At 54.0% G+C, this 24,439-nt stretch overlaps 1 protein-coding gene across 1 annotated transcript in view; it reads left to right on the forward strand.

Annotated features, from left to right (window-relative positions):
• The window catches only part of SDHB (succinate dehydrogenase complex iron sulfur subunit B), a 29,566-nt gene extending 14,529 nt beyond the window's left edge, over window positions 1–15,037 (forward strand). Inside the window, exons 3-8 of the mRNA XM_055574335.1 lie at window positions 5,141–5,226; window positions 7,546–7,682; window positions 8,247–8,363; window positions 11,171–11,272; window positions 12,544–12,666; window positions 14,820–15,037. Coding sequence (XP_055430310.1) covers window positions 5,141–5,226; window positions 7,546–7,682; window positions 8,247–8,363; window positions 11,171–11,272; window positions 12,544–12,666; window positions 14,820–14,897 — 643 coding nt within the window. The 3' untranslated portion in view covers window positions 14,898–15,037. The remainder of the gene's footprint in view (window positions 1–5,140; window positions 5,227–7,545; window positions 7,683–8,246; window positions 8,364–11,170; window positions 11,273–12,543; window positions 12,667–14,819) is intronic.
• Window positions 15,038–24,439: the final 9,402 nt, after the last annotated feature.

The raw sequence follows: 24,439 nt of genomic DNA on the forward strand, positions 1-24,439 counted from the left end.
CATGGAAGAGGAAGTTTTTCAAGCTAAAGAAAAATAATACCGTGTGGAATCTCACGTCCTAGGAAAGTAATGAAAAGCACCAGATATGATCAATGTAACCCCTTCTCCTCTTAACTGTTAACGCAGATGATGGCTTAAAGCAGTCTAACGTGTCACCTGCCGTGTGACTCACACGTGCTGCGGGTGGTCGCTGGCGCCTTGTTTCTGGCGGCGCGGGGTCTTCTGCAGCCGCCGCGGGCAGTGGGCTTCTCATTCCAGTGGCTTCTCTTGCTGCAGAGCTCGGGCTCTGGGCGCGCAGGCGTCAGTAGCTGTGGCTCCTGGGCCCTGTAGACAGGCTCTAGGGTTGTGGCCCTCGGGCTTAGTTGTTCCGCAGCAGGTGGGATCTTCCCAGACCGGGAACTGATCCCACGTCCCCTGCACTGGCAGGCAGACTCTGAGCGCCAAACGACCAGGGATGTCCTGACAACTGATGACCATCGTAAGAGCTGAGAGCAAGTTCTCCTGTAAAGTTGGAAGGTGGCTACCTGAAGTGATACAGTATTAACTTTCAATCCATTGAGAAGTTAAGGACATATAATTCTAGAGTAACTGCTTCAAAGCTGAGAAAGGAGTATGACAAGGCTGTTTGTTGTCACTCTGTTAAACTTATATGCAGAGTACATCGTGCAGAATGCCAGGCTTGGTGAATCACAAGTTGGAATCAAGATTGCCAGGAGAAATATCAACAACCTTAGATATGCAGGTGATACCACTCTAGTGGCAGAAAGCAAAGAAGAACTAAAGGGCCTCTTGATGAGGGTGAAAAAGAGTGAGGTGAAAGAGGAAAGTGGTAAAGCTGGCTTAAAACTCTGCATTCAGAAAACTAGGATCATGGCATCCGGTCCCATCACTTCAAATAGAAGGGGGGAAAGTGGATGCAGTGACAGATTTTAATTTTCTTGGGCTCCAAAATCAATTCAGACGGTGACTGCAGCCACAAAATTAAAAGCGAATTAAAAAGCAGACTTTGCCGACAAAGGTCTGTATAGTCAAAGCTATGGCTTCCCAGGTGGCGCTAGTGGTAAAGAACCCGCCTGCCAATGCAGGAGACCCAAGAGACCTGGGTTCGATCCCTGGGTCAGTAAGATCCCCTGGAGGAGGGCATGGCAACCCACTCCAGCATTCTTGCTTGGAGAATCCCATGGACAGAGGAGCCTGGTGGGCGGTGGTCCATAGGATCGTCAAGAGCCGAACATGACTGAAGCTTCTTGGCGCACACACGGTTTTTCCAGCAGTCATGGAGATGTGTGAGTTGGACCACGAAGAAGGCTGAGCACCAAAGAATCGATGCTTTCGAATTGTGCTGAAGAGGACTATTCAGAGTCCCTTGGATGGCATGAAGATCAAGCCTGTCAATTCTAAAGGAAATCAACCCTGATTGTTCATTGGAAAGACTGCTGCTGAAGCTCTAGTACTTTGGCCACGTGATGTGAAGAGCCAGCACAGTGGAAAAGACCCCGATGCCGAGAAAGGTTGAAGGCGAGAGAAGAAGGGGGCGGCAGAGGATGAGATGGCTGGATGGCATCACCGACGCAGTGGACATGGATTAGAGCAAATGCCCGGAGGTGGCGGAGGAGAGGCAAGCGTGGTATACTGCAGTCCAGGGGGTCGCTAAGGTCGGACACTGCTTGTTAACTGAACACACACAGACGACTGCTCTTAATGCAGAGACGCAGGTAAAGTGGGATTGGAACATATGAATTAAATATGTATTAAAATGGAATTTTTGAATACTAATGTAAAAATAACTACTTGAAGGCAGGAAAGAGGGCTTCCCGGCTGGCACTAGTGGTAAGGAAGCCGCCTGCCGATGAGGAGACGCAGGGACGCGGATCAGCCTCCGGGTCGGGAGATCCCCTGGAGGAGAGCCTGGCCCCCCACTCCAGTATTCTCGCCTAGAGAAACTCACGGACAGAGGGGCCTGGGGGTGCATCATGTCACAAGAGTCAGACAGGACTGAAATGACTCTGAATGCATGCACACACTTTGAAAATGTTAAGAAATAGAAGAAAACACAAAATATTCATCTGGTCTCAGGAAGGAGCATGGTCTTTTAGACTTAAAAGAGGACAGTATCATAAAAGGAAAAGTGGTCGACTTTTAACAGTGTGAACATGTAAATTTTTTGCATGTTTTAAAATTTTGACTTTCAGAATCAGAAGTCAGATAGCCAATTGCTGGTTGAGGGCGGAAGCAGGATTAGCATCAGATTTATTAGATGTGTGATGCTGTGGTATATATTTGGTCTTGGGTTTGTGGCTTCTAAAATGCTTGTAATCCCAAAGAACTATAGGGCCATCTTTTGTGGTGATTTGTTTTCGTTCTCAGTTCCTCAGATAGCTTCAGATAAATAACAGAGGTGAAATGGTATCTTTTGTTACAACAAGCTCATTTCAGCCACACCTGGGTTTATATTAAGTGATTTCTTAAAAGCCCCTAAATCCACTCGATTAGGGCTGGTTGCTAGGTGAATGTATGAGTCGAGGGCTGGAACGTCCAGGTTTCCCAGGAGGGGAGCAGGGCTAGAGGTCTAATCGCTTATCAGTGACCAGATGTAATCAGTCTTCCCTACATAGTTAAACCTCCATGAAAATCCTTGATTCCAGGGTTCAGAGAGGGTGAATCAGTAAAGCCCAGGAGGTGCTAGGAGAGAGTGGCCTTCAGGAGAGAGTGTGAAAGCTCTTCTCCCTTCCCAAATACCTTTACCCTGTGCATCTCTTCCATTCGACTGTTGCAGGACTGTATCCTTTTATAATAAACAGAATTCTAGTCAGTAAACTTTTCTCTTTTTAATTCTGTGAGCCACTCTAGCAAACTGGAGGAGGGGTCTCCAGGACCTCGAGTTGATAGTGTCAGCGTTGAGTTCCACTGTGGGACACCCACTTGCTGTTGCAGAATCACTTGGCGTGGAAACAACACCCACACAGTTGGTGACCGGAAGTGAAGTCCTGGGAGTGAGGAGCAGTGGACAAAAACACAAGAGTTTCTCTTCTAGAAGATGGTAGTTCAGACCTTCAAAAAGAAAATTCCCCAGACTTTAGTACACAACGAGGCAAGGAACATGGAGAGACTGAGTCCGTAAGATCAGTCCACTAGAGTGAATGCTGCCTGTGGGCGGGAGTTTGTATCTGCTTTGTCCCCTGGTGGATGTCTCACACCCAGAACAGAACCTGGCACAGAGCAGACTTGCGATAAATAATTGATGTGAGGAAAGGTCAGTGAATTTATGACAAATACTCAACCACTGTAGTATTCGAAGATCTCAAAACCGTGACAATAATAACACGTCTCCATTCTCAGAACACCAGGTTTTTTTAAAAAGGTTACAGTTCGCAGTGTTAGCAGAGGTACAGTGGAAAGGGTGTGACATATTGTTGGTAGAAATACATACAGATAATGCAGATGTGCTGACTAACCAGCTTATCATGGCAGTCCTTTCACTGTGTATCAGATTATCATGTTATACACTTTAAGAAAGGGAAAGAGTGGAAGCTGACAGAGTTTATTTTCTTGGACTCCAAAATCATTGCAAATGGTAACTGTAGCCATGAAATTAAAAGGCGCTAACTCCTTGGAAGGAAAGCCAGGACACACCTAGACAGGGTATTTAAAAGCAAAGACATCACTTTGCCAACAAAGGTCCATCTACTCAAAGCTATGATTTTTCCAGTAGTCATGTTTGGATATAAGAGTTGGGCCATAGAGAAGGCTGAGCATTGAAGGATTGATGCTTTCGAATTGTCGTGTTGGAGAAGACTCTTGAGAGTCCCCTGGACAGCAAGGAAGTCAAACCAGTCAATCCTAAAGGAGATCAGTCCTGAATTTTCATTGAAAGGACTGATGCTGAAGCTCCAGTAGTTTGGCCACCTGATGCAGAGAACTGACTCAGCAGAAAAAACCCTGATGCTGGGAAAGATTGAAGGCAGAGGAGAAGGGGACGACAGAGGATGAGATGGTCAGAAAGCATCACTGACTCGATGGACATGAGTTTGAGCAAATCTGGGAGATGGTGAAGGACAGGAAACCTGACGTGCTGCAGTCCATGGGGTCGCAAAGAGTCAGACACGGCTGAGCGACTGAACGACAGCAGCAGCAGACCCTGAATTCACAGTGTTTGTCGGGAGTCTCAGAGTTGGGTGGGGGAGAGAAGGAGACGGCAGGTAGAAAATTGGGAGGGGGCATATTTTTTTAAACTCACGCAGAGGGAAATACTGAGAATAGGGTGGAGGCGGCAACCAGGAGGTAGATGTGCTGTGCACGCGTCTGCCAGGTGCTCTGAGAACGCACTCTTTATTGCAGTGCTGGGTAGTCGGCTTGCAGCGTTCCGTTAGTTTCTGTAGAGCAGAGTGACTCAGTCACGCATACGCTTTTGCATTTCTTTTCCACTGTGGTTTATCACAGGATTGAATATAGTTCAGTAGGACCTTGTTGCTATATGTTTTTATTTAATCTTCATAATTTTATATAAATATTAATTCCATTTTACAGATGAAGAAACTGAGGCTCTGAGAGAATAAGCCATTTTCATTGAATCAAAGTCTCTGCAGTCGTCGTTAGACTGAATGTGTGTGGCAGACACTGCTCTTAAGTGTTTCGTTTTTCCTGTGTGTTGATTCACCTACAGCAGTCCTGTGTGATGTGGACACTGCTCTCTCTGCTTCAGAGCTGAGAAGCTGTTAACTAACCATGTAAAGCTACTTACTGTTTTCATCCAAAAAAATAAAACTGAAATTTTAAATAAATAATTTGGGAAACTTTTCAGGGAGCTTTAGAAGAAGAAACAAGCTGCTAGTGTGTGGAAGTTGCTCCTTAAACACGCCTCCCTGTCTTTACGCTCCGTTTCCTGGACACGTACGTGCAGTGTGGTCATCAGAGCAGAGCTCGGTGGCCCGTAACTGTGAGAGTGTGCGCGCTCTACTCTGTGCACACAGTAAAACCTAGAAAAAGTCTGCAGGTGACCCGAGAGGCCAGATGGGTAAGCAGAGCAGCTAACCTGTGCCGCTGTCTCAGGTTATGTCATGGTGACGTGCAGGGAGATTGGGCGTCAACATAAACACAACTGGGTCTGTTATTTCTGTGATTTTTTTTTTCTCTTGGTCAGCTGTGGTCCTATGGTGCTGGATGCTCTAATCAAGATTAAGAATGAAATGGATTCCACCCTGACCTTCCGGAGATCATGCAGAGAAGGTGAGCCTCTGCCTCCCTGTCGCTGGGCTTGGACACTTTTGTCCTGGTTCCCAAAAGAGGCCTGGGCTGGCCAGAGCCGAGTCCGGGGCTACCTGGACGGTGGCTGTAGGGCTTCGCCAGGTACCCCGCCACGGGTCACACTTGCTTTTCCTGGGCAGAAGTGCTGGGAGTTTGAATCCGGATACAGGTTCGGGTTTCGGAGTTTATTTCCCTTGAGGAGCTTTCACTTGCGTGGTTACTGTGTCTGGCGGCCCCTGTGAGCGGCTGCACCCTTCAGGGACCAGCTCAGATCCTCTGCCTGGTGGCCACAGAGCCCCTTCCCTCGGGTGGTGGCGGGGACTTTCTAGACACTCACCACGTCCAACAGGGGAGTCGCGCACCCACTGCCCGCTCCCAGCATCACACGTGCACAGAGCAGGTGGTCGGTGGGGGGTTCTGGGTGGGAACAGCGATCGCTGCATCGCGCGCTGATTCCAGGCTGTGCCACCGACAGCGTTCGCTTCCATGGCTACGCACCGAAAAGTAGAGTTACGCACGACCGTGCTTCCATGGCTACGCACCGAAAAGGAGAGTTACGCACGACAGTGCTTCCATGGCTACGCACCGAAAAGTAGAGTTACGCACGACAGTGCTTCCATGGCTACGCACCGAAAAGGAGAGTTACGCACGACAGTGCTTCCATGGCTACGCACCCGAAAAGTAGAGTTACGCACCACAGTGCAGCGGTGATGGAAATGAGTCTTTAAATAAGACTTTAAGTAAAGGGGGCTGATTTAAAGAAAACTCCTAAGTAATCATCCAGAGAGTTCTCCAGTGTGGGAAAAACCACAGGGGTGCTGTGCCGGCTGATGATCCTGCCGGCTGTGGAGCACAGACTGTGCGCGCTCCACGCCGCGCGCTCCACGCCGGGCAGGCAGGCAGGCGCTGCTGTCATTGACGCGCAGGGGAGGGTCCGGGCTTCTGGAAGGCCCTGGAGGTGGTGAGTCGGGAGCCAGGACTCAGGCAGAGGTGTCAGATTCTGCAATTGTTCCCTCAGGCGGTACACGCGCTTAGCCTGGCTTGGAAGCCTGGGATAAACCAGAACAGGGCTGCTGGGGCCAAGACCACGGCCGTGGCCGACTTTGTCCCTAAAATACCTTCCGTACAATGTAGGAAGGATCGTCAGGGCTGCTGGCCCACCGCGCTCCACACGTGTCCTGCTGTGGCTCAAGCGTTTAAAGTCCTGCTGCTGAGACGTCTGTTCTGCTTCGGCTGGCCTGCAGGGTTGGGTTTAATGTAGCCGATGCTGCTGGCACGATAGCTTGGCTGAATCCCGCTGTCGAGGGAACATCCTCCTGCAATCAAATACCACCCTGACAGCACAGGAAATAGAGATGCTTTCAGTAACCTTTCTGAGCCAAGAACACCAGGTGTGGCCCATGTGAGCTAAAAATAGAAAAGGCAGAATGATACTAACTTTGGCTACTTCTGTTTCCCTTGTTTGTAAAGAATTTCCCAGCGAGCCCTTTTAAGGGAAGTTTCTTTTCTTTTTTTGTTTTTTTTTTTAAGACACGTGGTAGCAGGGGTTAGATCGAGTAGTCATTTGTAACCCTGAAATACCTAAGAAATTCCATACGCAGGAAATCAGTGCAAGCTAAGGAAACCTCATTTCACGGTGCTTGCTCAGCGCCTTCTTTTGCTTCCTTTGGTTTGGTTTCACATTAGTTCATCCTCCTTGGGAAGCCGGTGCTGAGGCAGCTCGTGTGGGTTTCATGTCCACAGTGTAGGCACCAAGCTGCTTTATGGAGACAGTAGAATCAGAGCGACCTCTGGGGCACCTGTGTCCAGGCCTCAACTGTAAGATGACCAAGACAGTGGTGATTCGACGGGGTCTTAATCTGTTGAGGGTTTGAGTCCGGTGAATTCCGAGGCAGTCCAGTGGTTAGGACTCTGAGTTTTTACTGCCAGGGGTCCAGGTTCAATCCCTGGTTGAGGAACTAAGACCCCACAAACCATGCGGCACGGCAAGTAACAGTTACTTTAAAAAGAAACACACAGAGAAGGCTGTTTTTCCCCTCAGCAAACCTGGCGCCAGGAGCTAGGACCCGGGCCTCGGGCCCCAGCAGCGCCACCCTGGGCGGGCACCTTCCAGCCTCAGGGCTGCCCTGGTTTCACAGCAGGCTTTTGGGTCTGCAGCCTTTAGGGTCTCCGTTCCAGGAAGCAGGGGAGGGAAAGGCGGTGGGCGCCTCCGCACGGCGTGTCCGTGTTGGCGCCCCGCTGCCGCTGGAGCCTGGCAGGGAGCTGACGCAGTGGGTTGGGGCGCCCCTGTTCCCTCTCCAGGCATCTGCGGCTCCTGTGCCATGAACATCAATGGAGGCAACACTCTTGCGTGCACCCGCAGGATCGACACCAACCTCAGCAAAGTTTCCAAAATCTACCCTCTGCCACATATGTATGTGATAAAGGACCTTGTTCCTGTAAGTTTTCTGTTTTTTAAGTGGGTTGGGAGGTGTGTGTGTTATGCTGTAGTTCTTCAGGGCAGGTTTCTTTGCTGTCGTGAGTTTAATTAAGGAATGTGAATGGCAGAAGATTAAAGGCCTAGAAGATCCTCCAGCAGCTGCTTTGGTGAGGATTGTTTGGGAATAACAGGACACAGAATTTTAGACCTGGGACAGTTTCAGAAATGAAGAATTTAGCCCTCACACCAAAGAATTCATGTGGAAAATCTCCATTGGGAAAGCTTTAATTTGCACCCCCCGATATCTGACCGCCTTTCCTGTCCCTCACTGGGTGCTTTCAGGGACATCGGGAGAAAGTACTGCAGGGTGGGAAGGTTTCTCACGTGGCTAGAGGAGAGGTTTCCTGAGCACGCCTACACACGACCACTTCTCCTTTCACGGATTTGCACGTGTCTGTGCCAGAGGAAGAGGCTGACTGCTGTCACGGGGCAGGAACGCGGGCAGTGTCCAAGAAACGGGGTAAATAAGGACACGGAGGGTGGCGGTGGAATCTGACCCGTTTCTTCCTCTTCCTCTTAACAGGATTTGAGCAACTTCTATGCTCAGTACAAGTCCATCGAGCCTTACTTAAAGAAGAAGGATGAGTCCCAGGGAGGCAAGGAGCAGTATCTGCAGTCCATAGAGGACCGTGAGAAACTGGTCATTAGTCCCCGTTCATTGTCTGACTTGAGGATTTTGTGGCAGAGATGTTTACCCAGGGGGCTGGGGCGGGGCTGGGGAGGCTGGCGGCAGGGGCAGCAGGAGACGATGTGGACCGTTTAGCGTCTTCCGGAAAGGACCTTCAGAACTAACTGTCCAGGGTTGACGCCCAGCCTATCAGGGCCCGGCGGGTAGTGAGGGCCTGCAGAGGACTGAGGGCTGGAGGGCCCAGCCTGGGGCAGCGCGGTGCTGCCTCGGTGCCAGGGCCTGCAGAGGACCCAGAGGACCGAGGGCTGCGTCCGTTACTAACAGCACAGGCGAATGAAGCACGTGCTGGCCGTCTGCGGCCCGGCTGCCACCGCTCTGGTTACAGACAGGAGTGAGAGGTGAGGCGGAACCAGGACTGGGACCTGCTCCTCTCCCGACACCGCACATCTGGTAACGCGGTGTGGGTCTGCTTACTCCTGGAGGTGCCACGCCTGGGGACACGCTGTGGAGTCTCTGAGAGTGAAGGGGTTATTATCAAGGCTTTAGTCTCTCTCTCTCGCACACTTTTACCTCCTTTAAGAAGTCTCTGGCTTGCACACTCCTCTGGACAGGAAGAGGTGGGAAGGGGGACCAGAGGAAACAGGTGCCAACATTGCCTCTGCATGAGGCGGGGACTCACGCTGCTTCGGGCCACCGTCTCATTCATTTACGGGGCAGCCTGTCAGCAGGCCGAGTGCGCCTCGGCGGCGGGGCCGCACCTTGCCCTTTGTGGGTCACATGGCGTGAGCCGTCTTACCAGCAAACACAGTTGTGTGAGTGAATACATGAATTTTGCCTTTTTAGGTCCTAGGGAATATTTAGCGTGTCCTCTCTTCCCTGTTGGAGAAGGAAATGGCAAACCTCCATATTCTTGCCTGGGAAATCCCACCAACAGAGGAGCCTGACAGGCCGCAGTCCATGGGGTCATGTAGAGTCAGACAGCTGAGACTCATACATACCTCTTCCCCATAAAACATTAAGAAAGGAAAGTCTTTGGGACTTCCCCAGTGGTCTACTGGCTAAGACTCCAAGCTCCCTGCGAGGGGCGTGGGTTCGATCCCTGGTCAGGAAACTGAATTCCATGTGCCGCATGGTACAGCTCAAAAAGCAAGTAGAAAGTCGTAGTAAGGACGCCCAGCTCTGTCATCGTGGGGATGTTGAGGGTCAGCATGGTGACGTTGCACGTCAGAGCAAGCAGCCAACTTCTCTTTAAATATTTTCTCATTCTCAGGACGTAGCTCTACCCCTAATTTCTAACTCCAAGAAGTCTATCATATCAAGGAGACTAAATAACATGACTGTTACTAAGGCTTTGATCTTAATAAAAGGTTGTAAACGCTGTGACCTTACGCCTTCCAGTGGGCCCGGCGTGGACGCTCAGCAGCTGAGAGCACGGGTTTTATTGGAGACCTGTGCTCACAGTGGTGACCATCAACTCTGCCATCTGCTTATGGCTGTCACTTCAGATGTCAGCATGCCCTTCTGTTGTGCCACTTGTTAGCAGTTTCTATTGTTCCCCAAATCAAAGTCCGGTTTGTTAGAACCTGTTGGGCAGGTTGAGTCTGTGAGTGTGGCGGTGTTAGAGGAAGGATTCCAAAGCAGGCCGTTCCGCCGAGCCTCTGAGCCTCAGCTGTAAAATGGGAATCTAATCCACCCCAGGGTTATTGTGCCACTTAGATGAGGTCATAAGGCACCCAGTGCTCAGTGTGGGCTGACTCTTGGGGACAGTGTTAATGTTCCCCCTGGAAACCTTGAGACCCTGCTGACCCAGGGCAGAGGCCGGTGTAGACTCTGGAGGCCTCGACACTTGGGGGCTTTTAATTTCTGCTAGACCGCATTCGAGGCGGTAAGGTCTTTTCATGTGTGTGTGTGTTTTTTTGTTGTTTTTTTTTTTTTAAGATAAGTAAGGGGTTATTTATTAAAGGATAAGTACATCTGGACTTAAGAACTTTGGGCTCTGATCCAGCACGTGTCTGAAGATCAGTTCCAAGATCTTTTTTATGAATCTGGTAAATCTCTGCAAACCACTCCCAGGATTTTGCCAAGAAAACTCACGCAAAGCTCAGTGCACTTTGCCTGTGTGCTGACCCCACACGTCATGTTTAATCAGCTCAGGTCACAGATGTCTCTTGCGTGATAGGCTCCTGATCGCCTTTCTCCCCACGCAGGACGGGCTCTATGAGGAGTGATAGGCTCTGACCGCCTCTCTCCCCACGCAGGACGGGCTCTATGAGGAGTCATAGGCCCTGACCGCCTCTCTCCCCGCGCAGGACGGGCTCTATGAGGAGTCATAGGCCCTGACCACCTCTCTCCCCGTGCAGGATGGGCTCTGTGAGGAGTGATGGGCCCTGACTGCCTCTCTCCCCGTGCAGGATGGGCTCTATTAGGAGTGATGGGCCCTGACCGCCTCTCTCCCCGCGCAGGACGGGCTCTGTGAGGAGTGATGGGCCCTGACCGCCTCTCTCCCCGCGCAGGACGGGCTCTATGAGGAGTGATAGGCTCTGACCGCCTCTCTCCCCACGCAGGACGGGCTCTATGAGGAGTCATAGGCCCTGACCGCCTCTCTCCCCGTGCAGGACGGGCTCTGTGAGGAGTGATGGGCCCTGACCGCCTCTCTCCCCGTGCAGGACGGGCTCTGTGAGGAGTGATGGGCCCTGACCGCCTCTCTCCCCGTGCAGGACGGGCTCTGTGAGGAGTGATGGGCCCTGACCGCCTCTCTCCCCGCGCAGGACGGGCTCTGTGAGGAGTGATGGGCCCTGACCGCCTCTCTCCCCGCGCAGGACGGGCTGTATGAGTGCATCCTCTGCGCCTGCTGCAGTACCAGCTGCCCCAGCTACTGGTGGAACGGAGACAAGTACCTGGGCCCCGCCGTCCTCATGCAGGTGAGGCACCTGCGTTGTTGGGAGGGACGCTGAGGCTCGGGCTTCCAGGACTCCAGAAGGACAGTGTGCTGGAAACCAGCTGTTGTGAGGGGCGGTGTCCTTCCCGGCACCCGCTACAAACAGGGCAGTTGGTCACATCGCCTTCACTGGCTTCGATGAATCTGGGGCTTCATCTGCAGAAGGCCTCCTTGTAGTGTGGCGAGGGCCACGCCCGCGGCTGGTGGCTGCAGGTGGCAGGCCGTGCCATGCAGATGTTTCAGACATTCTCCTGTGCAGCTGGCTCTTTGCTGCCCACTTGCCCGCTTTCCTTGACTCCATCTGTTAGAAAGCTCCCCACCGCCCTCTCAGGGATTTTCAACATGCAGGCAGGGCAGAGAGAAATTTCACTGAGGGGCAGTTACCCAGTGAAAGGTTGGAGGTTTCCCGGCCAATGAAAGCCTGCAGGGCTGGGTTGAGGGGTTGCTTAGAAAAGAACCGCGCGCTGCTTTTCATCACCTTTGACTGGGTGTGTAGTTCACAGCCGAGGTCACTGTCTTTGTTCCCAGAAAGCTCATACTTTTTAGATTTGTGGTCAGTGCTTTTCATAGAGCCTTAAGCAACTCAAAAAACAACTTCTTGATTCTCATTTTCCCACAAAAAGAGAAGTTCTGTGGTTCTGTGACCAGTCAGCAGTGCTGATCCTGGCCAAGTTAAAGACTGAATAGTGAGGTGTGTTCACGCTTGGCACTTACACCGGTGTCTGAGTTGGGACGTGCAGAGGGCCTCTCGGCCACTGCTGGGGCAAGCCTGCTGCTCAGGAGCTGAGTCCGTGTTCAGCTGGCTGAGCTCAGGCTTCCTGGATGGCCACGCTCATTAAAAGAATCAATAAGTAGATTAAACGTTAAGTCTGTTTACTCAGAGACAGTGAGTAGTGCTGGGGAGGCAGTTAGAGAGAGTCAAGCACAGCTTCCCTGCCTTTGCGCTTTCATGATCTAGGGAGGAGGGTGACGAGGGCATGAGACCAGTACATGACGCCCCTGGTGCATAATTAGGCACCAGGGACTGGGTGCTGTGGCTCAGAGGTGCGTGGGGATCATTAGTCGAGGTGATCAGAAGATGCTACGAAAGGGTGGGAAGCCATTCTCTGAAAGAGGATGAGAAGTAAAGGGTGTGGAAATGACCTCTAAGCTGGGTGAGCAGGGTTCTCTGCACGCCAGGAGCCTTGCTGTCAGTCAGAGGGCTGCTCCGGTCGGTCAGGGCACAGCTCGGCTCACCAGTGCCCGCTCCCCCAGGCCTATCGCTGGATGATCGACTCCAGAGACGACTTCACGGAGGAGCGCCTGGCCAAGCTGCAGGACCCCTTCTCTCTGTACCGCTGCCACACCATCATGAACTGCACGCAGACCTGCCCCAAGGTACGGCCCACGGCCCCGCCGACCTGTGCCCCGGAGGCAGAGCACGCGGTCACCTCGGTGTGGGCCCGGGGGTGTCGGCACGAGGCAGGGTTCCCGCGGGCATGGACGCGGGTTCCTGCTCGGATCCGCTGGGCTCGCTCTGACTGCAGGAACCACGGGATGGAAGCATCTGAGCACAGGCGGCCTAGGGGCTCCGGGCCCCCCGGCCGAGGGCTCCGCCCACCGCTCTCTGCCCCGCGGCAGGCCTGTGCTCGCTGTGTCTGCTCTCGTGCTCGGAGCTCTGCTTGCCTAGTTTTCACTCCCTCTTCCTGTTCCTGCTCCTGGGCTTACCCTGCCGCAGCCTCAGCAGCTGCCTGTCTCCTCATTTCTCGGCTTACGTTCCCCAGAGGGAGGCGCGTGGCCCAGCTCAGCTCTCCCGGCACAGCCCACGTCAGAGCCAGCCAGCAGCTGTGGTCCGGCCCATGGGCGGGGAGCCGCCAGGACCGCCCTCTGCGCGGGACTGTGGATGGAGCAGTTTCGTTTTAAGAGGATAGGCAGCAAGATGGAAGACTCACGCCCAGCCAGTTAGCGGCTTAAAAAAAGAAAAGGCGGCGTATCTCAGCAGACGTGAAGTCCAGACTGGGCCACGCCGCTGTTCGGACCCCCGGCTCCGGTCTGCTCGGCGGCGTCAGCGCGGGGATCGGCAGGCTGTAGCTGGGTGCTGACGGCCGCAGGCAGCGCTGCCTGCCCTTACCCGGGCTCCGCCCAGTGAGCCCTGCGGCCGCACGCCGCGGACCGTCTCAGGACAGGGCCTGGCACAGAGTGAGCGCTCAGCACTGGGGCCTTCTGTTCTTTAGAACAAAAAAGGTCCTGGACCCATTGGAGCCGGTCAGTCAGAAAACAGCCGCTCCAAGGCGGCCTGGCTCGTGTGCTCATGCTTCTTAAGAGTTCCACACAGCCTCCTGAGGCGCCTTCCTGGGCGAGAACCTGCAGCAGATGGACCAGCCAGGGGCCGCCGTGGCATGTCCCGCCCGCCGCCTGGTAAAGAGGGGCGAGCACTGGGCTCTGAGGCTGCACACAGGCCCAGGGTGGTTGAGCTGGAAGGGGCCCTAAAAACCGTCCGGTACACCCCCTTTTACACATGGGGAAGCTGAGCCTGCGACGGGTCACGGTCGGGCGGGGGCAGGGCTAGAGGCCCACCACGCGCCTCCCAGCCCAGGGCTGCCCTCCTCCCGGGGCCGCATCAGGCCCTCTTACTACCCGTCTGAGTCTCAACCGTTTCCTGAGCTGCGGCGGGCAGGCGTGTACGCGGCTCGGCGGGTCAGAGCGGCGGGAGGTCCTCCCCCAGCCCTCCGGGAAGCCGTGCTGGAGCCAGCTTCCTGGGCGCCCTCAGCCGGCGGGGTGGGTGCCCTCTGTCAGCATCTGCCTTTTCTCGTGTTGTGTACTGATAGTCCAGGGAACTTCCTTTTGAAGGATCAGTTCAAAGGGATACACTTCTAATCCCATAAGCTTTCAGGAAAACTTCTCTTTGCCTCTCTCTCTCTGAAGATCTCTTTTTTCCTACGCGCTTCAGTTTCAAAGTTGAGTTGTCCTAAAATGAGGAGACCGCCACTCGCCTCGGACGAGCGTCTGACTTTACCGAGCGCTGGGCTGTCCCCTTGCTGTCCGGGGGCTGGCGTTCGCTGGGTCTCGTTCCTGTGCCTCCTGCAGGGCAGCTGTCACAGCTGTGGGCCAGGCTGCAGCTCATGCCAGCGTCACCACCACTTAACTCATGGAGCTCAGGAAGGGGTAACAGGGTCGTTCCTCCCACATAGTTCTGAGGGCTTGTAAAGGCTGGTTTCCGGTGATGGTGATTTAGTGATAATAGTATGATGTGAAGCCTTTAAGACACCTGCCTGCTTCTGACAGTGCGGTCACAGGAGGAGGAGCTCTTCCTGGGCTCTGACCAACCACAGGAGCCTCACCCACAGGCTCCTGCAGAGAGAGCGGCCGTCTCAGGAGTGGGGATGGGGGGCTCTCCGCCCCAGCCAGCCCCGAGGAGTCAGAGGCCGGGGTCTGTAGTCGCGGGGCTTGGACCCGGCACCAGCAACGGCGGGAGTCTTGCCCAAGGTCATCGGGCTCTTCGTTCAGTTCCACTTAACGTTTCATATCGATGCTCTTCTCCTTTTTTCAAGGGGCTGAATCCTGGGAAAGCTATTGCTGAAATCAAGAAGATGATGGCAACCTATAAAGAAAAGCAGGCTTCTGCTTGACTGCCGTGCTCAACCTGACTGTAGCCGGCTCAGAATGCAGTTCACCCCTGAGTTCCTTCAGAGGCCGTGATTTCCCGCAAATACAGCATGTACAATAAACAGTCTAAGAAATAAATAAACGTTATTCTAGTTTATAAAAAGCAGGCCTGTTCCTTCCATGTGCTGCAGCGGGATGTGCACTGTGAGGAGGGGCCCGGTCCTTTAAGGGGACCTGGCTCCAGAGCTGAGCCATCGTGGGGAGTGCATGCGCACAGGCGCAGAACCGGTGCTGCAGGGCCCGGGGGCTCGCTCCCAGCTCTGCTGCCCCGTGTGCCCGTCCTGGAGGGCGCCCCTCGGCCCCCGGAGCGCGGGCGCCTCCCTCCCTGGGGTGCTCAGCGACCACTGGCCCATGGAGTGCAGCATCCTGGCTTCTACAGCTCCCAGGATTAGAATTACTTAAAATCACATCTCTGTCTCGTGGAGACGGCGGTACAGAGTCCCCCGACACAGCTGTGAGCTCCAGTTCCGCAGCGGCGCGCCAGAGGCCTGGACCTCAGCGGGAAGTGTGGGTTCCCGCCGTGGCCGCCCTGGCTCTGCTGCTGCCCCCAGAGTGGTAACGCTGAGACGACAGTGGTCGCTCGTCAAGTGAGACACGGAGGCCCCTCCAGTCCCCACTTTGACACCCCTGCTGACCGTTCATGTCATTCCTCCAGAGCCTTGTCATCTCAGACGTGTGAAGTTCTTCATTCCCTTCAAAAATGAGGTACAAAATATTAGCAAGTTTCTGTTGTTTTTCTCCCTCGTGGTGAAATGCACAAAAGTTACCACCTCAGCCGTTTTTCAGTGGACGGATCAGTGGTTTAAGTACATGTGCATTATTGCACAGCCCTCTCTATCTCCAGAACTATTTTCCTCTTGCAAAACTCAAACTCCACCTGTTGAACACTTAAAATTTCTCCGTCCACAGCGCCTAGCCAGTCACTTTACTTTGTATTTCTGTGACTCCGACTACTGTACCTCACAGAAGTGGAATTAGACGGGACTTGTCTTTTTCGTAACACCTTTCAGTTAGCGTAGAGTTGTGCAGGTTCACTCCTGGTGCAGCGAGTGTCAGAATCCCCTCTTCCAGGGCTGAAGAATCCCATTGTACATGGCACATTTTGTTTATCCAGTAATCTGTTAATGTACGATTTGGTTGCTTCCACGTCTTAGCTACTGTGAATAACAGCAGCTTTCTACTTTTACCCTTAGGATATATAAGGTCCACGGTGCTACTAAAGATCTGTGTGTGTGTGTGTGTGTGAAATTTACCTTCAGCTTTAGCTTATTTACCCACTGGTTCTCTGCTCTTTGGCAAGGATGTAACTTATTTACCCATTTCCAACACACGTTCCAGTGCATTCACTCTGAGGGATACTCCAAGGCTGTTTTTCAAGTTGTAGCACTGAGATTATCCTGGAAACAAAGGCTTCTTGTATCAAGAGGCTAAGAAAAATGTCTGACTCACTGGGAATGAACCTTAATGGGCATTTCTGGCTTTAATAGACAGTTTGGACTTCGCTGGTGGTCCACTGGTTAATAATCGGCCAGCCGTGGAACATCCCTGGTGGTCTAGTGGTTAAGACTCTGCACTTCCAATGCAGGGGGCACAGGTTTGATCCCTGGTGGGAAACTAAGATCCCACATGTCATGCAAAAAATAAAAAGATCTGCCTGCAGGTGCTGGGAACAATTTCGATCCCAGGTCCAGGAAGATCCCACAGACCGAGGGGCAGTCACGCCCGGACACCACAACTACTGAGCCTGTGCTGTAGAGCCCGCTCCCCGAGAGCCTGCGCCCCCAGCCAGGGATGTCACCGCAGGGAGACCCCAGGCTCCTGCAGCTGCCGAGCCTGCTCCCCGAGAGCCTGCTCCCCCAACCAGGGACGTCACCGCAGGGAGACCCCAGGCTCCTGCAGCTGCCGAGCCCGCTCCCCGAGAGCCTGCGCCCCAACCAGGGACGTCACCGCAGGGAGACCCCAGGTTCCTGCAGCTGCCGAGCCCGCTCCCCGAGAGCCTACTCCCCCAACCAGGGACGTCACCGCAGGGAGACCCCAGGCTCCTGCAGCTGCCGAGCCCGCTCCCCGAGAGCCTACTCCCCCAACCAGGGACGTCACCGCAGGGAGACCCCAGGCTCCTGCAGCTGCCGAGCCTGCTCCCCGAGAGCCTGCTCCCCCAACCAGGGACGTCACCGCAGGGAGACCCCAGGCTCCTGCAGCTGCCGAGCCCGCTCCCCGAGAGCCTGCGCCCCCAACCAGGGACATCATCGCAGGGATACCCCAGGCTCCTGCAGCTGCCGAGCCTGCTCCCCGAGAGCCTGCGCCCCCAACCAGGGACGTCACCGCAGGGAGACCCCAGGCTCCTGCTGCTAGAGGAAGCCTGTGTGCAGTGACGAAGACCAAGCCCATAAATAAAGGGACAGTTCAAAGGCACTCATCTGGTACTGCAAGAGGTGAGGGGCAAGGCTTGTCCCCTCCTGCCTAGGAGCCAAGGTCACCAAGAAAAAAGGAACAAACATTAAATTACTAGAAATTTAGAAAACACAGTCTTCGCCCTTCCATTTGCTGCTGCTATTGTTCAGTCGCTTGTGCCCATATCTGCTCCCCCATGGACTGCGGCCCGCCAGGCTCCTCTGTCCTGACTGCCTACTGGAGCTCGCTCACACTCAATGTCCACTGAATCAGTGACACCATCCCACCACCTCATCCTCTGTCGCCCCACCCTTACACTGTGTGTGTGTGAGATAAACAGTCGTGCCCGACGCGACCCCATGGATGAGTCTCCAGGCAAGAGTACTGGAGTGGGCAGCCATTTCCTTCTCCGGGGGATCTTGCCAACCCAGGGGTCGAACCCTGGTCTGCTGCGTTGCAGGCAGATTCTTTACTGAGCCACCAGGGAAGCCCTAACATTAGCATCTCAGAATTGTTGACCACCTCAGTAAGAACACGCAGTACAGTCTTCAGATGTTCGAGCTCCAGGTTTGGAAGTGAGAACTGGAAAGGCCTCAGACAACCCTGCGCGCCCTGGGCTGGGCGGCAGTTGGGCAAACACCACCTCGCAGGCCTGTTCACACATAACTGATCCCTGACGGCCTCGGGGGGAGGCCACATACCTGGGCAATTTGATTTTGCTTCTAATCTCTAGACCTGTAGGGAAAGATGGGTTTTCTCGGGACTAATTTAATGGCTTTAAAGATGAGTTCTGCGCCAGCCAGCTACTGACGAGAAGCAGGGGAGTTGCCTCTTCAAATCAGCTTTGTCAGACGTCAAGTTTGCAACCATGGATCATTCTCTCACCCCATTTAAACTTGAGCTAAATTAGAGTATGTTATCGACTGGTCGTTTAATTTACTGCTTATTTAATCTTCAATTGGACTGCAGGCGAATGTTCTATTTTCAGTCACAAAGACTTTTCTGATAAAACTGCAGACTTGAACAGGGACGGTGTTGCGTCCTTCATGCCACTTCTGTGCCCTAATTGTGTCCAGCTGATGTGCTTCCACTTGCAAAAAGGCATCCCGTGGAATGCTTTGAGTTTCCCTAAGGGCTGAAGCCAGCCACCTCTTCTTACCCCGTCTTTGGGCAAGTTGAACCTCTGAGCCTCTATTTTCCTATCTGTAAAATGGAGATTAAGAGCATTCGCCTCTCAGAATTGTGGGTAAAGTTTCCATGAGAATAAATGGGGGCCTTCCCTGGTGGTCCAGTAATTAAGAATCTGCCTTGCAATGCAAAGGAGGCTGGTTCAGTCCCTGGTCCAGGAAGAGCCCGCACACTGCCGCAGGTCCCCGGGCACCACGACCGCTGAGCCTGCGCTCTAGAGCGCATGAGCTGCAGTCACTGAAGCCCACTGCCCTGGAGCCAGCGCTCCACAGCCAGAGATCCCACTGCAGGGGAAGCCGGTGTACCTTAGAGAGCAGCCGCTACTCGCCACAACCAGAGAAATCCTGGCCCAGCAACAAGACCCAGTACAGCCAAAAACAGATAAATAAGCATTTTTTTAAAAAAAAGAATATGAGTTCTTACCATCCCCCAAAAAAAGTTTGTGAGCGTATGAATGAGGGAAAACCCCTTCACAATGTATATTAAATCATCACATCATACACTTTAAATATCTCACACTGTTTTCAGTTATGCTGAAAAAAACTTCAAAAATAAATACCTAACACATATGAGTTTAAAAAACTAATAATGTAAAAAAAGCTTCTAGCTTGCAGTTGAGCAAATGCTCTGTAAACTCAAGTAACTGGTTTGTCTCAAATACCTACTGTGTGGAAAACTGAATCACATTTCCAAGGTGATTAATTCCCTGGGAATTCCTTGGTGGTTCAGTGGTTTGGACGCCACCTTCACTGCAGAGGGTCCAGGTTAGATCCCCGGGTTCGGGAACTGAGACCCTGCGGGATTTGGGCCCCAGCCCTCGGGACTAGATCCCCGGGTTCGGGAACTGAGACCCTGCGGGATCCGGGCCCCAGCCCTCGGGACTAGATCCCCGGGTTCGGGAACTGAGACCCTGCGGGATCCGGGCCCCAGCCCTCGGGACTAGATCCCCGGGTTCGGGAACTGAGACCCTGCGGGATCCGGGCCCCAGCCCTCGGGACTAGATCCCCGGGTTCGGGAACTGAGACCCTGCGGGATCCGGGCCCCAGCCCTCGGGACTAGATCCCCGGGTTCGGGAACTGAGACCCTGCGGGATCCGGGCCCCAGCCCTCGGGACTAGATCCCCGGGTTCGGGAACTGAGACCCTGCGGGATCCGGGCCCCAGCCCTCGGGACTAGATCCCCGGGTTCGGGAACTGAGACCCTGCGGGATCCGGGCCCCAGCCCTCGGGACTAGATCCCCGGGTTCGGGAACTGAGACCCTGCGGGATCCGGGCCCCAGCCCTCGGGACTAGATCCCCGGGTTCGGGAACTGAGACCCTGCGGGATCCGGGCCCCAGCCCTCGGGACTAGATCCCCGGGTTCGGGAACTGAGACCCTGCGGGATCCGGGCCCCAGCCCTCGGGACTAGATCCCCGGGTTCGGGAACTGAGACCCTGCGGGATCCGGGCCCCAGCCCTCGGGACTAGATCCCCGGGTTCGGGAACTGAGACCCTGCGGGATCCGGGCCCCAGCCCTCGGGACTAGATCCCCGGGTTCGGGAACTGAGACCCTGCGGGATCCGGGCCCCAGCCCTCAGGACTCTCACACGTGGCGCATTTCCAACGCGGCCAGAGTGGGAGACCCCTGTGCAGAGGGTGGGCCGTCTGTGCAACACGAATAACGCTCCCTTCTCATCGCCCACGTCGCGCTGACGGCTGGATGCCAGGAGGCTGTGCCACGGACACCCGACAGTCAGGTTTTCTTCCCGCCTCCTCCCTGCCCAGGAAACTACCAGACTGACTGCTGAAACTCCACCTGATCTGTCTAGACAGCCATCATCTTGTCATGGGGTTTGTCACTACATGAGAAAATCCCTTTTCTTGCAAAGATGTAGTGAAACCAGGGAAATTGAGAAGTTTGGCAATGCTCTAGAGTAAACCAGTCCAAATTAGTGCATTCTCAGGTCTTTTGCCACTTGGCCTGCTACCCGAAAACTGGGTTTGCCTCTTGGGGATTTCAAACCAAAAGATCAGGATTAGGAAAGATTTATGCCTTGCAGAGAAAAGAGAACACCAGGGATCTATATCCCCCAAAGCAGCATCTCCCCAAATAGCAACACTAGAGGAGTTTTAAGCTAAGGGTGCACGCATATTCATGAAGGGGCTTGGGCAGGCAACAGAGTCCAAGCTTTAGTTGATTGAAGTCGCAAGAGTTGGAAAAGGTCGACATCAGGTTCCAGTTGGTGGTTGAGCATTTCAGGCTAATCATCACCATTGACACAGAAGCTGACATTTACAACTGGTGTATTATCTTTGCTCGTGTTACTTCTCTTGCCTGATAACAATCCTTTATTCTTTTGTTCCCTTAAGATCACTAGTTACTGAGACCTGGTCTAGGGCAAGCATCATGGGCAGGCTTAGATCACAGAATGGCTTGGGCCAAAATGGCTTCTCTTATGTCAAGAAAGCCATGCCTGACGTTCTTTCCCCAGGGCTCCCCTACCCTATCTGGTTACAGAACCAGGTATATTATGCCCTTCCTGTGGGTCCCCGAGGAAGCAGCAGCCGCAGCAGGGAACCTCCTCCCTGGGTCCCGGCCCGCAAACCACCCGGTGACCACAGGGAGAGCCGCTTCCCCAAAGGTGACCCTGGGCAGATGCAGGGCCTCACATATCCTCTGTGGTTTGGAAGGAAGCCTCCTTTGGCCTCCTCCCATAAAGACCGTGGGCCACCTGGCAGCTGTCGCTCCTTCCCAGATGGCTCAGAGGTCGGAGTCTCTTAAATGCCAAGTGAAAATGAACGAGTTAGTGGCTCAGTTGTGTACGGCTCTTTGTGACTCCGTGGACTGTAGCTTGCCAGGCTCCTCTTTCACGGAATTCTCCAGACAAGAATACTGGAGCGGGTGGCCATTCCTTGCTTCAGGGGATCTTCCCAACCCAGGGATCATACCTGGGTCTCCTGCATTGCAGGTGGATTCTTTACCATCTGAGCCACCAGGGAAGCCCCAAAGAGCAATACAAAAAATAAGGGACAAATCTTGAGATGCAGTCCCCAAGCCCCTGCTTTTAGGAAGTTTTTAGCCCAGCGCCAGGACCTCATGAAAGCTGGCTCCTGCCACCTCGTTTCAAGAGCTTTCATTTCACAGAGGAGGAGAGAGGCTCAGAGAGGAAAAGTGACTTTTTAAAGCTCTCACAGTAGACACAGCTGATGCGCATCCAAACCCAGGTCTCCCCAGGGCCGGGCCCAGCCCCTGGCCACTGTGGCACGCAGTCTCCTGGTAGGGACATCTGAAGAAGTCATTTATGCAGAATTGTTGCAGGAAGGGGGACTCCTTCCGGGGCCTGAAACTGGGCTCTTGTCTAACACTAGGAAATGAATCGTCCGAGGAGACACATGTGCTGACAAAGCAAGAGATTTTATTGGGAAAGGGCACCCGGGTGGAGAGCAGTAGGGTAAGGGAACCCAGGAGAACTGCTCTGCAGTGTGGCTAGCAGTCTTGGGTTTTATGGTGATGAGATTAGTTTCCGGGTGGTCTTTGGCCAATCATTCTAATTCAGAGTCTTTCCTGGTGGCGCACGCATCGCTAAGCCAAGATGGATGCTAGCGAGAGGGATTCGGGGAAGTGGACGGACACACGGTGTCTCCTTTCGACCTTTCCCGAACTCTTCCGGTTGGTGGTGGCTTATTAGTTCCGTATTCCTTATCAGGATCTCCTGTCATAAAACAACTCATGCAAATGGTTACTATGCTGCCTGGCCAGGGTGGGCCATTTCAATCAGTGTGCTTCCCTTAACAAAATCAGCTGTCCAGCCTGCCACCAAAATCAGGGTTCCCTGGTTAAGTGGTCTGCACTGGCACCGAGCTAAATTCTGAGGGAGGAAATGGGGGCTCAGAGGAGTAAGCTGCCCTCCCTGGGGCGTCAGCAGAAGAAACGGGTCTTCTCACCTGAACCGAGGGAAGCTGGCCCCACCCCCCGGTGTCAGCCTGCTCCCCCAGCCCCAGCTGAGCAAACGGCTCCACTGCCCCCACCTGCTCAGAGCAAAACTCAGTGAGGAGAGGCACCTTTGATTCCATTCCTGCGCCTCTACCTCCCATTCATCAGCAAGTCCTGCCAACACCCTCCCCTTTGTGAAACGGATGGACGGAGTTCCTGGTTTGTATCAGACACTGTCAAAGCCTTCCCTGCCCTCCCCTGGAGTCTCTCCCCGCACGGGTACTCCTCATCACAGCTGTCTCCTTGCAGCCCTTTCCACTTAAGTTACTCTGGAGTTTCTTCTGCTTGCCCCCGGCTGCTGCCCATGTCTGTTCACCCTTCTATTCCCAGTTCCGAGAGCCGCTCCCGGCTTTGCAGAAATGCGTAATGATGCGCTGGGCCCAGTTCCAGTCTCTATGTGATCCTTCCTGGTTTGCCCTGGAGCCCGGGGTCTCTAATCCTTTGGAAATCCTTAGTCCAGAAGCCACTGACCCCCGGGTCAGGGGACACCATGTCTGTGCCTGTCACTATGGGACAACGTGCTAACGCCGCATACAAGCCCGGGGTCCTGGTGCTTTTCGGGGGCTTCCTGTTCCCACCTGTGCAGGCTTGTCTGCAGTCATGCTGTGAGGCTTCTGAGACCCAGGTTATGCCTCTGCTGTTTCTTTATTTTTAAATTCTTACCTATTTATCTTTGGCTGTGCTGGGTCTCTGTGGCTGCGCCCAGGCTTTCTCTGGTTGCAGTGAGCGGGGCGCAGGGCTCTCACTGCAGCGGCTGCTCTTGTTGCAGAGCGCGGGCTCTAGGCACACGGGCTTCAGCAGTTGCAACGTGTAGACTGAGTGGCTGTGTTGCTCCAACACACATGGCATCTTCCTGGACCAGGATCACACCAGTGTCCCCTGCACTGCAAGGCAGATTCTTAACTGCTGGACCGCCAGGGAAGCCCCACCTCTGCCATTTCTCTGGCATTTTAGAAGCATTCTGTATATCACTGCAGAGCCTGCCCGTGTGCACACACATCTCTGTAGGGGTGTTTCTGAGAAGGAGTCTCCGGGCAGGTGTGTCTTCTTCCTTTGACATTTATCCAGTGCTGCCAGACATTGTCCCAAGTGCTTTACATGCTTTTCCTCTTGTAAGCCTCACAGCAGTGTCAAGCAGGTATTGCTCACGTCGTCATCCTCCTAAAGGCCAATAAATGATGCCCAGGGGGATTGCCCTGGCGGTCCAGCGGTTAAGACTTCACCTTTCAACTTGGAGGGGGGGCGGCTGCGGGTGTTTCACCCCTGGTCGGGAAGCTAGGCAACATAAAACAGAAGCAATATTGTAGCAAATTCAATAAAGATTTTAAAAATAGTCCTCATCAAATAAATAAATAAATAAATAAAATGTAACTATGCTTTTAAAAGAAAAGAAACGAGACCCAGGCGCAGTGGCTTGCCGGGGTCACAGAGCCTAGAAGAGGGGGCGCAGCTTGAACCAGCGTGCCTTGTACCTAATGGGGGGCGGGCCGGGCTGGTCTGACCTGTGTGTCTAAGCATCAGCTCTGTGTGTGAATCTGAGCTGTGTCTGGGTCCTGGGAGTCCAGCCTGTGTGTGCGAACCCACGTGTGTGTCTGAGGTGGTTGTGTAACAAGGCCGTGCTGCTACCCCGGGGGCCCTGGTGTAGCTGGGTCACACCCTGTACGCGAATCTGGGCGGGAGGGCAGGGCTGTGCACTCGCGCTTGCATCTGAGGACTAGATCTCTGAGTGCGCCCGTGTTCATGCGTCTGAGGGCCGTCCTGTCGGGTCTCCGTCTTCCCCTCTCTGTGCGCCTCTGCCCCAGGGCTCCCGCTCCTGTCTCTGGGCGCCCAGGCCCGGCGCGCGGCGGGGCCGGCTCGGACTACAAGTCCCGGCGGCCTGCGGGGCGCGCGGACGCAGAGGGCGGGGCTTGGCGGGCGCGGGGCGGGGCTCGGGGGGCGCAGACCCGACTGCGGCA

Source organism: Bubalus kerabau, chromosome 3 (assembly GCF_029407905.1).
Source record: "Bubalus kerabau isolate K-KA32 ecotype Philippines breed swamp buffalo chromosome 3, PCC_UOA_SB_1v2, whole genome shotgun sequence".
Lineage (NCBI taxonomy): Eukaryota > Metazoa > Chordata > Mammalia > Artiodactyla > Bovidae > Bubalus > Bubalus kerabau.